Source organism: Rhea pennata, chromosome Z (genome assembly GCF_028389875.1).
Source record: "Rhea pennata isolate bPtePen1 chromosome Z, bPtePen1.pri, whole genome shotgun sequence".
NCBI classification, from domain to species: domain Eukaryota; kingdom Metazoa; phylum Chordata; class Aves; order Rheiformes; family Rheidae; genus Rhea; species Rhea pennata.
Window position 1 is genome coordinate 5780399 of NC_084702.1, and position 15307 is coordinate 5795705.

Consider the following 15307-nt stretch of genomic DNA (forward strand, 5'->3'; position numbering starts at 1 on the left):
TATATTCTTTCTTTACCACACTCAAGTCCTGCATATTTCCTACTACACTAGCATTCTCTAATCAGTCTTCTTCCAGAAATAATCTGCATTTAAGAATCTGCATTTGCATTACAATTCAGAGGAAGAAGGCTTGGAGTCCTCCTTAGGACAAAAGGAAGAGGAAGAACGTCATATTAACAAACTGCTGCTGTACCAGTCACAAAGCAACACAGGTTTTCTTAAGACTTGGTCTGAAGTGGAGATAAGAGATCCCAAGTGCTGTTTAGTGTATTAAAGCAAACGCAATTAGCATCTAATGTTAACAACAGAAACTGATTAGAAATGCTACTAAAGTGAAGAGCAGAATCAGAGGTGTTCCCAGAAATGCTCAAGATGGTATGATTTTTACTTATAAAAATAGAAGTTTAGTATGCTATTCAGAAGAAAGTGGATAATTAAGTTTACCTATTTCAGTGTAGGAAGAGGTCAGTAATGAGAATTATGTACTACAATCACAGAATAGCAATGCTGCTCTCTTTCCTTTAAAAGGACTGTAATATAGACAACTAGTTTAAAATCTGCAGTAACGCCTATGTAATTGTTTAGAGATTTAAGTACTCTTTACTTATAAGTACTATGTAAAGATAAGGAATAAAGGAGATGTGATTCCCAGTCTCTGCTCTTCTTTTGTTTCCCAGTTTCCCCACTTTTACTTTCTGATAGTCCATGAAAGTCCTCCTTCATACTTTGTTGTTCTTATCTGATGGATGTCCTATTTATACTCAAACATTGCATAGTAGTATTACAAATTTCAGACATGCCCAGGAGTAAGAAATAGTTAATTCATACTTCATAGGACAAGAGTACACAGGAAAATACCCTCCACAGGAGAAAGATCCAGAACAATAAAATCCAGCCAGTTTAGTTCTGGTTTTGGAGTCAAAGAGGAGAGTCTATTCAAGTGTTTTCCTCTCCTCTGAGGGAAACAAATTTACTTCAACTTCTCCATGTTTCTGTTCAGAGAGGTGCTAAGGAGAGAGAGACAGGCAAGAAGATTCCTTGTGTGTCTCCCACATTAGTCATTCCACACACATATACCTTTCAGAAACACAGGAAGCACATGTCCAATGCCACTTACAGCTACAACCTCTCCAGAAGATTTTAACTTAAATCTTTCAGTAAAAAGTATTACTGCATGGATAAGAGATGCCCAAAGTCAATATTTAATTAACCTGCCAAAAAAAAAATGGAAAGCCATTAGCTGAGGTCAATCAATTTCTCAAGACTTTCATAACTGCAAAAATAAAGGACTATATTTTACAATAATAAAAGCACTCTTACAAGAAAACCCAGATTTTGGAATTTAAAAAGCCCTGACAGATTTCTCCACATAGCATTTGCAGTATTTGAGACATGCAAAGAAAGAAAACCCTTTAAAGGACTCTATGGCTTAAGGATGGCAAAGGACCTAAAAATGTTAGTGGTTCCAGTAACAGAGAGCTTTTTGTTATTTTTCTTTGGTGGGGTGAGAGAGGGGAAGGTTATTTAGAGTTTGGCTCTTAAGCAATGCTCGAAGTCTTCCCTCAACCCTATACAGAAGCATCCAACTGTTTCTGTATCTCTATTTCTGGGTCAGAAACCCCTACGTAGGCTCAGAAAAGACCTACCCTTACCAAGGGTTGTGTCAGTAAATCTGCTCAGCACAGTTTTAGATTAGTCCATAGGGTCTCTACCCCTGGGTAAGCAAGGTCTTCTTTGAGGAAACCTGATCAGCTGCAACGCAATACATTCAGGACCTGAGCCGAAGAAGAAACTATGAGGTTGCTCACGGAGAGATTAGCATATCTTAAAGTTCAGTCTGCCAGACTGAACTTTATTCTCCTCAAAGGGATCAGATATTATGGAACAATCATGTGGCTTTAATATAGTTTACAGAAAATGACAGCAGTGTGCATTTGTAAGTGAATCTTCCTCTCAATATTATTCTGCAATATGAAAAACACTTAACCAGCTCAAGTTGGCTGGTTAAGTAACATTCAGAGTCTGAGTAGATTTAAGTCTCAGTGAATAACAAGCTTCATCTGGAGGTAAAAAAGCATGTGTGGGGTGAGGAGGGGGTTTAAATTGGAAAGGCTGTCAAAGCTGAACTGTAAGATAGCTAAAAGACTGTATAATTACCATTTATGTAACTCCTGCAGAAGTTAAGGGAAAAACACCTTTACCTCATTTTCTAGACAAATTGTTTTGCTGCTTCAGATCTGTTGAAGCACTTCAATTTTATCTTAAGAATACAGTCCTTAGGTATTTAATTACCCTGTCAAGACCATTAAGTAGTCTGGCACCTTGCTCTCCATCTCTGGTGACTGATAGCATCAATAAAATTCAATAGGTTTAATTAAATCTCCAAATAGGATCCCTTTTTGCTGCTCACTAGATCAATACTTTTTACTGCTAGAAGAACAAAACAGAAGTGGTGAGGAGGGCTTCTTTTTCTCACCTTCACAGTTCATTTGTCCCTGGTATTTTAACAGACTTTTTACACAACCCATATATACTTCACTGCTAGCCAGTGAAAAATGATATTAAAAATGACATTACTAAAATTTTCTCCTACAAATATGGACAGCACAGAAGTAGGAACAATTTCAAGATAACCTTTACCTGTTGCGTTTGTGCAGAGAATAGGCTAGCATATTTATCTCTTCAGCATTCTCTATTTCCTATGAAGCATACACAGCATTTTCAAACGCACTGTCACAAGGTCATAAAGGTTGAGGTCTTGAGTAATTAAATTGCAACATAATTCCTTTAAATAAATACTACTGCAAACCTAAGTAAAGCTTCACAGGACTAAGCAAAAATAAGTTGCAAAATGCTAAGTTTTAGGAACATCCTTTCTCAGAGGACATTAGGGAAATTTGTGGCACATCCCTCACTAAGTTCCTCCTAATCAACCGCATGCCTTTTGGGTACCTCTAATGCTAATATAGCAGTATTCACTGTTTTACTGAAATCACAACTGTTTCCATTACACAACTTTCTACAGTAGGGTAGTTAACTAAGTGACAGTCATGACAAAGTAGGGTATCTTTGTAGTGTAGCCAAAAATCTGCCAAATAAACTTTCTGCTAACTTCCTGTTGGAATAATGTTACATGTTAAGCCTTACTCTTTTTAATATATGCAAAGTTAGGAAAGAGTGGGAAGAAAACCTATAGATTTAATACTTTAGATAAAATATTTCTTAACTCTCTATTCCCATGACAGGTGATAATTACTCATGTAAACATTCTAATAGTCCAAAGAATTTTAAAAAAGAAACCTTACTAGATTTTTTTTTTTTTTTTTTTTTGGCTATCTTATAAAGGATCGAATTCCTAGATCTTCGGCCAGCACAGTTTTTCTTTTCCTTTAACATACATATTTGCTTATGCATCTATACATGTATCATCAGCAATACTGACCAAGAAAACCGTCTACCAGCTTGTAGATCCTCTGACATTTTACACCCTCTCACACCAGAGCACTTAGGGTCAGACAGCAGGAAGCTTATGAGCCCCAGGTCACCTTCAGAAGGAGCAAGGAACATTTGGCACCACTGCTGTCAGTTCTGCCTCACAGGAGCTCTAATCCACCAAAGACCACAGCCTTTGCTGGAGCAGTCTAGCATCTGCAAAGGAAAGTCAAGGTTTGATGTTCTCTTATTTCTCTTACTAGTCCTTATAATCTAGGTCAAAAGGTGCCTCCTACAAAGCACCCTACCACCTGTGTCAGCTCAAAAGGATAAGACTGGCTTGCCCAATCCTTTTTTAGGTGTGGAAGCTCACCGTACTTTCACATCACACTGAAAAATGCTCCCCCATTTTGGATAAACAATTTCATTTGTAGCTTCTTATTTCTGAAGGAATTTAGAGTTAGAAAAATGGGAGGGGAAGTCACTGATAATATATTTGCTTTCTTCTCCTCCACACAGGAGCCAAGGCAACAGAAGGTGCAGCTGAATTTTTCTATCATTATCTACAGGTTATAACCATTTCTTACACTGTTTGCTCCTCTGATACTTCACTGTGTGTTCAAAAATGGCTAATCGTTCCATTACAGCCCTTAAAAACCATCCCAAAATCATGGGCAAGCAAGTAGATAAGCAAAAGAATTAGTCCAGACACTGAAATACATATTTCATTGGCTCTTAAATAAAATGGAGACTAAATGCTTCCTAGCAGTATATTCCTCTGGAAGAGAAATCATATAAAGTGTTTTACCTCTTCCTTACATTACAGGAAGTTTAGTTTTTGCACTAAAGCTGTAAAATTAAATGAAACTCAAACTTAACAGCCTGCCTGGAAAAAAAGAAAAAAAAAAGTATGCTGCTGCAAATAAACTTCGCATGCATACATCGTGAGTACTGCCAAGTGTCTGAGTATAGTGCCTACCAGAGCTAGCTCTTTACATAACATATCCCAATGCACCTGCAATATCAATGCCATCCAGAGAGTTTTAAATACTCCGGTCAAAACAGAAACTGAGACAACTGGCACCAAGATAAGACTAAAGACTGCTGTTAATTGCCTTGTAGGAATAGAGCTGAAATTTAATTAGATTTTTTTACAAATAGGTCTATAAACTATTCCATAAAACATCTCACATTTAAAAAAAAAAGGAAGTATCAGGCTAATAGGTTTTGATATTGCTATCTGTCAGAAGTTAAAACAGCATTTTGTAAATTCATGTTTTCTACATACTGTTCTCTTGAAATACTAGTAAGATGGCAGCCCCTTTAAGCATCAAAAGAATAGACCAAATGAACAGCAGACTGGAATAGAAGCAGCAAAACCAAGGCACCCATCATTTACTCAGACCAGAATATCACACACCAGGGTCAGAATACTTCCCACTCAAAGTGGGAATGTTTTTTTATGTCAGCTGGTATCAGAATGTCCACTACCTAGCCAAAGACGTTCTTTCCAATTTTAGTAACTAATACGAAAATGGACATTTTCAACCAGAAATCTGGCAAAATACCTAACTTTTTGCACATGTCCTAGAATTTCTTTTTTAAACTTCCTTGCATCAATATATGTTGTAGACACATATAACTCAAATTTATTTATTTTAGGAAGTCAAAAACCCCACTAACTGTACTAACCAATCCAATTATTTTTCATATGATGGTATATAAAAATCTCTACAAAGTCCACTGCATAACATAAATCTTCAGTAGCCAGCTAAATAAGGTTTGGTTTCCAAGTTTGATGAAACTGAAACTGTTCAGCTGAAGTATCAGCTCTACATAGATAGGAACACTGTAGTCTGTGAACTGCCCATCAGCTTTGCAAAGGTCCTGGTGCAGAGGCCTCAGGAAAGACTTCATCTCAGGTGTTCATTTGCAACAAGGCCTAGGACATTAACTTTACTTCTGCTTAGTCTAGCTTCAGAACTGACTTGAAAAATATATGAATTATAAAGTGCTTCACAGGAGGTTGGGGCACTTCTGCTTGGTGACAGCTGAATGTAGATACTCTTGATTAACTACATTTCAAGTAACTGCCACACTTCTCATACACAAATGCCTTAATTCTCAAAGCAGGTTAGAGATCCCCTTGGCTCCAGCAGTGTGGAAGCAGGAAAAGCCAGATTCTTATAACACCTGTCTTGGAAGAACATCAAAGTCATTGAAGCATTACCAGAAATGGAGCAGGAAAGGAGAAGAGGGACAGAGGAGGAAGGTGCAACAGTTCCTCCCTCTTACTGAAAGCTGCTGCTGGAACTAGCTGGAATTGAACACTTAATCAGAATGAGAATTTGATCTAACAGGCAACACTCAGATTTTTCTAGCTAGACGATGGTTTTATTTTAATGAAGATGTCATCATTTTGGCTATGGCACAAGTTCCCTATATAGATAGTTAGCTATAGATACACACACACACACAAATAAGTGCGCATGTGTGTGCATATCAAAGGCGGAAGAAGTAAAGTAACACTGTCATCCCCTATTACTTATCCATTCCACCTTCACTTCCCCCCCCTTTCAAAATTGTTTCAAAAAACATTTTTTATTTGCAGAAATACAATCCCTGTTTGCATTGATTGCTTAGCAATGTGAAAAGGAATTAATAATTCACATCTTGGAAGCATAAACCAACAGACTGACAGCCACCTTGGGTGATTGTTTTGATTTGGGAGGCCTGGCTAGATTCTCCACATGTATAGCATTTTCTTTTTGTGTCTGGCTATACAGCCTCCAGAACTTTCAACATCTCATCCTTGATAGAAGCTTTTTTTTCTCCTCTTAATTTGTGCGATCAACATCTTAAATGCCAAAACATAATGTACATTAGTGGAGCACAATTCCATTCCCCCCTCCTCTCCCATCACATCAAGACAACAGCTTCAAAAAACCGTATGCTCTTTTGGAGAGTTAAGTGACTTCCAAAATTCTTCCCAAGTAAATTAAGGAAGTAAGTCTGCCCACAGACAAAGAGTCTGCTAAAAGCAAAACAGGAAGCTTTTTGCAACTAGGCTTCTATCAATATCTTACACCCTTGCTATTGTTCATTATGTTAAACAATAATATTTATAAATTTCAAATAGTATTCATGCATTAAGTCTTACAAACCCAGAACAGGCAGGGCTTTTAAGCCATAATCACTGATACGTTGTTTTTGTCTCTACATCATTTTTAAAGGGGCTGAGAGCTTTTGTCTTTTCCTTCTTTTTTACAGCTCACATCCCCTCCGAAGCAAGTTTTATCTTATAGCTCAAGTTTGACTCTTGAGTAGTGCAGTCACTGCTCAAGTCACTAGCTGATCACTAACATACCATGCTGTTTAATGAAGAATGGACTGGTGGACATATGCATTGCCTTTAGCCAGCAGCACCTGTGAACCATGTTCAAAAGTCAGCATTCCCTAAAAAAAATTTATTTCATCTTCTCTCATGAGATTTTAGAGCCCAAACAATTGTTCAAAGTATTATGTTGTCACTCTTCTGATAATGAGATGATTAAGACTATATTTCAAAGCAAATCTTAAAACGAAACCTGAAACGCGTATCTAAAATCAGATGCTAATTAGAAAGTCATTTCCCCACCACCACAACCGAGGTAATGAATTTGGAGAAACATTAAGCCAGTTTATCTGCAAGAAGAAAATGCGGTTGACTGGAGTAAGAATAGGCACTGGTAAGAAAGGTAAACTCAGATTACTTCTGTTTCCTAAATTTGATTAGGCAGAAAATTTCTAGAAACAAGAGGGGCAGGGTAACTATATACACTAAGCAAAAAACAAAAGAATCCTAAACAGCGTAGGCGAACAGACAGATGAACCACAGCTACAAAAGAACCTCATAATGCTAGGAATCTAGCAATTCATCAAACTAGTTATTTCAGAGACTTCATTTTAAGAAATTCTAAAAAGAAACAAGCCACTACCACCATAAAACAAAGAAAACACTAAAAAGCAATTCATATCATGTTCTCTGAGAAAGTAAGGACTGCACAAAGTAAATTCTGCCATATCCTCAGACTTACATAAATGCAATGTTGCATATAATCAAGCATGTAACATGCAATCTGTTGTTGAGCTTATGTCCAAACTGTTAACAAATGAAGTATATAAAAATCTAACTTTTCTATATCTAACTAGAAATCTTCAGTCTAACCAGAATCTTTCTCTAAATTTAAGTAAAGTCCATTTATGCTAAGCACCAGCTAACAATCTGCTCCATGGTGAAGTCCTAGCTGATACGACTAACATTAGTGGAATGCCTCGATTCCACTTGGAAAGGGGAAATGAATCATTCCTCTTATTATCAATGAATCAAGACATTTGAGTTACACTAAAATATAAATAACATTACTTACTTTTATTGTTTTAGTTTGAAGTCTCAATCCATTCAGCGTGTTTATAGCTTTTTCGGCATCCTTGGGATCCACATAGTTCACAAAGCCGTATCCTAAGCTCTGTCCTGATTTAAAAGGAAATAAAATGGTAACTAGCACTGCAGTACTACATAACAAAGATATTTAAAATGTACATAGACACACTGAGCAAGAACTGCTTACATTAAAAACAGTATCTACTTCAAGTATCAAACTTTCAGAGGCTCTTAACACCTAATTTTTCCAGCAACATTAGTGTTTTATCTAGCTTTTCTCTGTTCCCAAGGACTGTCCCAGGTCCAACACATAAACAGCTACAGCAAGTTTAATGAAGGACTTAAATTATTTATGAAAAATAGGTTCCAGAGTTTGTTATAATCAGTTAGAGAGTTAGCAGAAGTGCAAGACCTTCAAAGGTCAAAATATGTACCTACCCACACCACTTGCTTAGCTCTGAGCTTCCATACCTGAGTGTATAGAGTATAATGTCAAATTCTGCAATAGTGCTTTAAAACTAACACATATACTTCAGGATCAGAATTCTAATATCTGAGCTAGAAGTTATATTTGAAGCTGAACATTTCTACAGATTTATTTACACTCTAAGTACAGACAGTCACAGTAACGAGGAGTTTAAAAGCTCGTTTCATTCCTGTATGTGAGGCAACAGCTACAAATGACTGGACAGCAACTAAATATCTTTAGAACAAACATACACCATTTTCAGATTCTTTTAGCATCTGTAATTCAGATCAGATGGCCATAAAGTATTTTTAATTACCTCTTATTGAACTCCTGCCCATTTTAACGGTGTATTCTCAGCTTAAGTGCTTGTTAACACCTGAAAGCTTAGTAGCAATGTCATCTTTCAACAATTTCAAAGCCTAGAATATACCATCATGAACTAGCTGCCTTCAGTATATCATTTTTAAAAGATTTGTACTGAAGCACAAGTAAAAAAATGTGAACGTTTAAGTACAAAAACTTAATGTAGCAGAAGGTATACCGCCTAGTAAGAATACTACCCATTTGCACAGAGCTTTTTAAAGATGATCTTCCATACTGCTTGATTTTTTCAATGAAACTGTACAAAAATGAGGTCTAAAAAGCCAGAGTCAACAAGCCGAAGCAAAGAAAAGCATCCAGCATTTCTCATTCACAAGACACTAATTGGAAATACTACCTTGGAGCTAGCTGAGTAGGAAATGCAAGATAACACCACACAAAAACATAACAAAGGCACTAATTGCCAAAATAAATAAAAGTGCTTCTATATCTACTAAGTTCATTTGAAGTATTTCTGTAATATGTTTTAAATAGTACATAAAGCAAAAAATATAGTGAACTTAATTATTCAAAAAATGAATTTTTCCTTACTGATTACAGCAGGGTAATTTCTGTACCCATCACCTTCACTGCTATTGTCAGTAGAAATTGCTGCCAACAAATGCTCAAAAATAAATCAAAAACCAACACCCACAGCCACATACAATCTAAAGCAATGCCTTTTTTTTTATGCATGGCTTTTATTTTAGTTGTCTTCTGAAACAGAAATGCTGATTTTTGGTTTTGCTATCAGTCATCTCCTAGACAGGAGCATTATTTCAGCCACAAACATTGAAGAAAATAGCTTTTTTTCCAGAGACTGATTTCTCTGAAGACTGTCTCATCACTATGGTGACTATTTCCAGAGGGAGGTTTTTTAAAAAAAAAAAAAAAATAAAAGCACCTAAAAATGATTTCTGCTCTTGTTCTGCTCTTGTGCTCACATGATGTATTTTTCACATAAAAACAGCCAGATCATTACAAGTCTCCTCCACACCAGCTAACTTCATATACTGAAAGATAGAAATCAGCTAAGATTATCACATACTTGCTTTCAAGGCTAGAAACACATTCAAAGTGCACATTTGTCAGAGTCCACAAGAGGTTAAGGCAGAAGGAAGAAAGGAAGGCTACATCCATCCAAAGAATAAGTAATTTAATTCATATTTAAATGCATACTAAAGTGTGTATTAAAATGCAGCTTACTCTCGTACTACCTCAAGACACACAGTCAGTCGCACCCAGCCCTTGCCCCAGTAGTTTGTACTTACTGACTCTCCCATTTTGAAACCCTCTAACACCTCCTCATGTTATCTACCTTGGTGCTCTACTATTCTTCCTGCTCTATGTTTAGATCTTCCCAATATCTAGAGTTTAGCCTTTCTACACCTTCAAAAACTACTACTATTTATTCCAGAACTCAGAGCAGTAAATATCATTAGACTTAGTTTATCCTAAAGGAAGGAATGGTTTGTTTCTTATTTTTGTGAGCTATTACTTGCACTAGTAAGAAGAAAACAGTTCCACTGCCTTCAAGGAGAAAGCTCTACTAATCTGCAATAGCATCCATCACTGTAGAAGTTGCATGTTTAGATTGTCTTAGTTAAGCTTATTCCCCTCAACAATTTTAATCCTGTTGACATTTCTTAGCATTGTTTGAAGTATCTCTTTAAGGTATAGCGATATGCTACCTGCCGCTGGCTTCTCTGCCTAGCCAGAGGAACACAAGTATTAGGCCATATGTCATAGGAGCAAGGAATTAGTTATCTAAATCCTTAGGAAAAGAAGAAATCACCTGAAGTGGTAAAAGCCAAAATGGAGGGGGAGGGAGGGAAACAGACACACCTACCCACACATCAGACCTAGTAAATATAACAGAAGATAATAAAAAAAATACAAATCAGGGCCTCTTATCAGATATGGTCTGCCCCAAACTAAACATGCAGAAAGAAAACAGCAGTCATACATAGTTTTAGTTACTTTGAGAAAATTCAGAAAGATGTAGACCTTAGATTCTTCTGGACTGTGTCAGAAACTTCATCTCTGCTCACTGCAATGGTAACTCCACCATCACTTACTAAATCCAATAGCAGCAGCATCAAGCATTGTCACAGCAGTGCAGTAATGCCCACAAATACCAAGAGAAGTTGCTTTTATCATTACATCATCAGAGTAAGTCTGATGAATTTGATAACAAAAAATAAAACATAGAAGTAAAACTGCACCCTATATTCACTGTCTGCCTTATATAGGTATGACTTAAAGTTTGTGATTTGAAGGTTCACATTCACTAATTATATTGTATGTTTTCCATAGCTGGCATTTGTAAAAAAATAAAATTCAAGCATATATGGCAAAAGCTCCTTTTATATGGAGAAGTCTTTTTGAAACTAGGCTTTCTATATTCATCTCTAAGTGGATCACTGCTCACTATGCAGCATCTGAGTATGTGGCTTACCATAAAACTTAAACTGGTAAAGCAAGCATAAGGTATAATAAGAAATTTTTTATATTTACGTTTCACATATTATATTATGAGCTTTATAAAGCTTGTATCGCTTGACCACCAGATATGATGATGCAAATTAAACAGTAATTTATTAGATAAAGCCAAGGTATTTTCTCACAATAGAATCAAAATATAAAATGGTGTTAGAGATGTGGGACAAAAAATGATTGTGAACTGCATTTGATTCTAATTAGTCTTTGAAGGGACAACTTAGAGACTGACTGCATATGCATGCTAGACAAACCCTGAGTAACTTTACATTAAATGAGAGAAGTAAGGAATATTTAGTATTTAGAGGAGTAGACAGACTTTTTACAGGTACCTGTTACTCTAAGACCAATGAAACTTCAAATAAAAAAAAGAAATTTGTAGGAAGGTATAACCATAGTCACAGCATACTTGCATTTACTGTTGTGCCTCAAAAACGTCACATCACGGTTTTCTGCCTTAAGAAAGTGCAAATTCCATTTCATAATAGTTAAAAAAGAAGAATCACCAAGTGAACTAGTCCTTTCCTGCTCAAGTTGTTTTATAAATGCTTATTATAAAGGAAGCCTACTCAAATATTGCACACAGGTATAAAAGCCTGAAGAAAATCTTCTGCTAAGTAACATTTAGAGCAATGTCCCAGCAAGATCCACACAGAAAGTTGTCACATCACTAGTGTGATGTCTGGTGTCCATTCGTAATGTTTTGCTTTTAAAATAGCAACTGTATTCTTGAAAGTAGAGTCCTTCTAATATAATTAGAAAAAGAAACCAAAAAAGCACACACCCATATCTTGCTCCATCTGAAGACAAAAAAAAAAATGTAGGTGTCTGAATAGGAATAACTGCACTCTAGAGAACTTTGCTAATTAAAAGGATTCTTTGGCTGTTTCCAATAACTGCGTCAACATTTCTAAGGAGGTAGGATTACAACAGTCAATCTAAGGTGTGCTGTACTTGGGAACTGAATTCTAGAAGTAAAGCTCATGAAAGGACTTAGGTTGGGCTATTGGAGATATGACATGGGAGTGAAGGAATGGCAGAAGAGATTGGGAAACCTGACTAGTTGTTTAGCAAAATCCAAGTTGAGCCTAGTTCCTTCTTAGATAACTTAGGACTGTGGCATACAGAACCCACCACTACATTAAATTATGTATTTCTATGAAGCACAGCTTTTTACACCATTTAATAAAGGCTTCTGTTCAATTACTTAATTGAACAGAGAAAGCGCTCAAAAGCAACTGCAAAATAGCTCACTTCATTTGGTCACAGATAGTTACCTATGGAAAGTTCTCTCATAATTTGAGGAGGAGCAGGAGATCTGGAGACACAAGGCAATTTTGACCTCTTACTGTTACTATCCAAATTATTTGTAATGGAGTAATAATCAAGAGATAGTTGGCCATGACAAAGAAAGAAAGAATACTGAAGCTGTCTGAAGTTTGAAGCATCTATTACCTGGAAAAGTCCTCTCCTGAAGAAGAGTTTCAGGTATGAAACACCTGGTCACACAAAACATATTCAGAGGATCCCATGGCATTCCCAGTTCTGGGTTAGGAAACTGTTCAGTTATTGAGACCTGTTCCATCAGAACAGCTCTGGACAAGAAAACTAATAGTATGTTATCATGCAAAAGTACAGAGCAACAGGTCACCATTTTTTTTTCAGCTTACTTTAACTGAAACAAAGGTTTCACTTAAATTTCACTTCCATCCTAAATACAGCTCATTTCTGCCAGTGGGAATTGACATTGCTCCCTTTTGTTATGAATTTACAAGATTCTTAATAGGATGGGATACAACTCTTCCTACGTTCAGATGAAGCGCTTGCAGTCTAAGAGCTGTCATCACTTTATATTATCTGTCTACTGTCAGATAACTGAAGAGCTGGGCTGTAAAGAGTAGTGGTCCGTACCTGACCAACATTTATGCAACTACAGGACTGAGGACAGCACCTATAAATAACATCGAATATAAATAACTGCACTAGACAAGTGCAGGGTAACATGACCAAGGCTTGGCTCTCTATAAACAAACTGATTATTTCTACCTCAGAGTAGCTCAGTTTCAAATCATTTCTGCTGCTTCTTCCAAGTTTCCCATTTCTCAGTGATATCCAGAACTTATTTCCAAACATTAATTCAGCTACACTCGAATTTAAGAAAAGTTAGAAAGACATACTATCAAAAACCTGGTTGCTTCTTTCCAACAACCTGCATCAATATTCTACTATTAGGTTAATGAGTGTTGTCCAAACAGCTGAACTCTGTCATTTAGCCCAACACCACCCCAGCAATTGTTCTATAGCTTCATCTCTCAACTTCCCTTGGAAAAAGCCTCCATCTCAACTTCCCTCTTGAGAAAAAGCACACTCACCAACCTTCATTGCCTGCCTTTTGCCCTGTGGAAGCAGCTCCAGCAGCCACAGGCAGTGGCTGATTAGAGCTTGTCTTCTAAAACTCTAACATAACAGTCGCATAGAAGAGCTGAACTTCTCCACGCTCCATCTTCACAAAGGAATCAGACAGAGGACAAAAGTCTTCAGATACTGCAACTTCCTTGAAGTACAAGTTAGAGAAGAGAAACTCTCCCTTTGTTTGACTACTGTACCCATAAACTGGGAAAACAGGTGCAAGTAAATAAATAAAACAATCAAGAAGTGAGGCTAATGTGTTTAACAACAAGAGACAACTTCTGTAAGCAAGAAGATGTGGTAATGTCACTACTGTGTAGCTGCTGCCTTCTGCAGGTCAAAGGGTGACAGTGTATTTCATAACAGATAGGGGAGTAGGACAAATACTTTTGTTGCTTTTTCAACCCAAGAACCACAACTTAAGAGGGAACATATCTCCAATGCCTACAGTTATTTCAGAATAATATTAATTTCAGTGATGGGAAGAGATCAGCTTCAAAAACTCTTTACTCAGTGCTACTGGGCTGAATAAATAGTAATGGGGAACTATGGAGTCCTGTTAAAGTTTATCTAAAGTGCTCAGGTATCATTTATAATTCTTGTTACACCTTAAGAGAACAGCTTGAAAGGCAGACAAGCACTGGCTCTAGCTCCACAGATGTTAAGCATCACCCTTGAAAGCCATTTCTTCTAAAATATAGCTAGAGACTTATCACACCAGAAAGGCTCCTGGGAGTTTACAATCATACAGTAAACTCAAATGCTGTGTTTTCAGTGGTCATGCAGCATTTTATCAAGCTCCTGAAAAAGATTCCTATAGTCTTCTGCACAGTAGCAAGATTACAGAGCCAATGTTAGGCCAATACAGGAGGTGCTTATCTTCCGTTCCAGAGTCTCCTGCCACTGCCCTGTTGTCTACTGAATCCATGTCCTTGTGACTCTCCTATCCTAACAGATATTGCTGAAGATAGGCTTCTCAATTATGCACTCTGACGAAAACTGACTTCCCAAATAAAGTTCACAGCCCATATGGTAGAATTTTAGATTTCTGTTTGGGTGCACAGATGGTGTTATATTTCAGCATCACTCCACTGCTATGTGGTGGGAATATTATCTGGTCACTACCAAACACTGCAGAAACAGCAGTTTTGGTACTAGAGAAGTTACCATTGGTTCATTTTTTTTTCTAGGGTCAATATTTGCATTATTTCAATATGCTCTTTTAACTCACAGCAACCAAAAGTCCTTTGACAAGCTTTGCCACACACAGGACATCTTTGAAAGCGTCGTGCACCCAACACATGAGGGAGTCCTTGGCTCTCGGAGCTACCAAAACCCAATGCAAGGGCTGAACAAGTTAGTTTCAAACTACCTGTTGATTACTAAAGTAACCATCTAATCTTACACTTTGTCTAGACTTTTTGAAGATTCCTGTAAGATGCACAGACCAAACAAAACAGAATCAAGAATTTAAGTTGATCATTCTTCTACTGAAAAATAAAAATAATAGGTGTTTTAAAATGTTATAAATGATGAGTTCTGACATAAATTGAGCTTACTTTAAGGAAAGGAAAAAAAAAGATTTAAGCTGTGCCCCCCCCCCCCCCTTGGTCCTGTTCACTTACTGATCAACTTAACAGATAAAGGAGAAAAAGCAGCCTCCACAACTTGCCAGCTATCAACATTAATTTGTGTTTTCTTGTTATAGAAATTAT

The 15307-nt window shown here is 36.9% G+C and overlaps 1 protein-coding gene across 1 annotated transcript in view; it reads right to left on the reverse strand.

Annotated features, from left to right (window-relative positions):
• ELAVL2 (ELAV like RNA binding protein 2) overlaps window positions 1-15307 on the reverse strand; it is a 47087-nt gene that overhangs the window by 18751 nt on the left and 13029 nt on the right. Inside the window, exon 2 of the mRNA XM_062599228.1 lies at window positions 7842-7945. Coding sequence (XP_062455212.1) covers window positions 7842-7945 — 104 coding nt within the window. The remainder of the gene's footprint in view (window positions 1-7841; window positions 7946-15307) is intronic.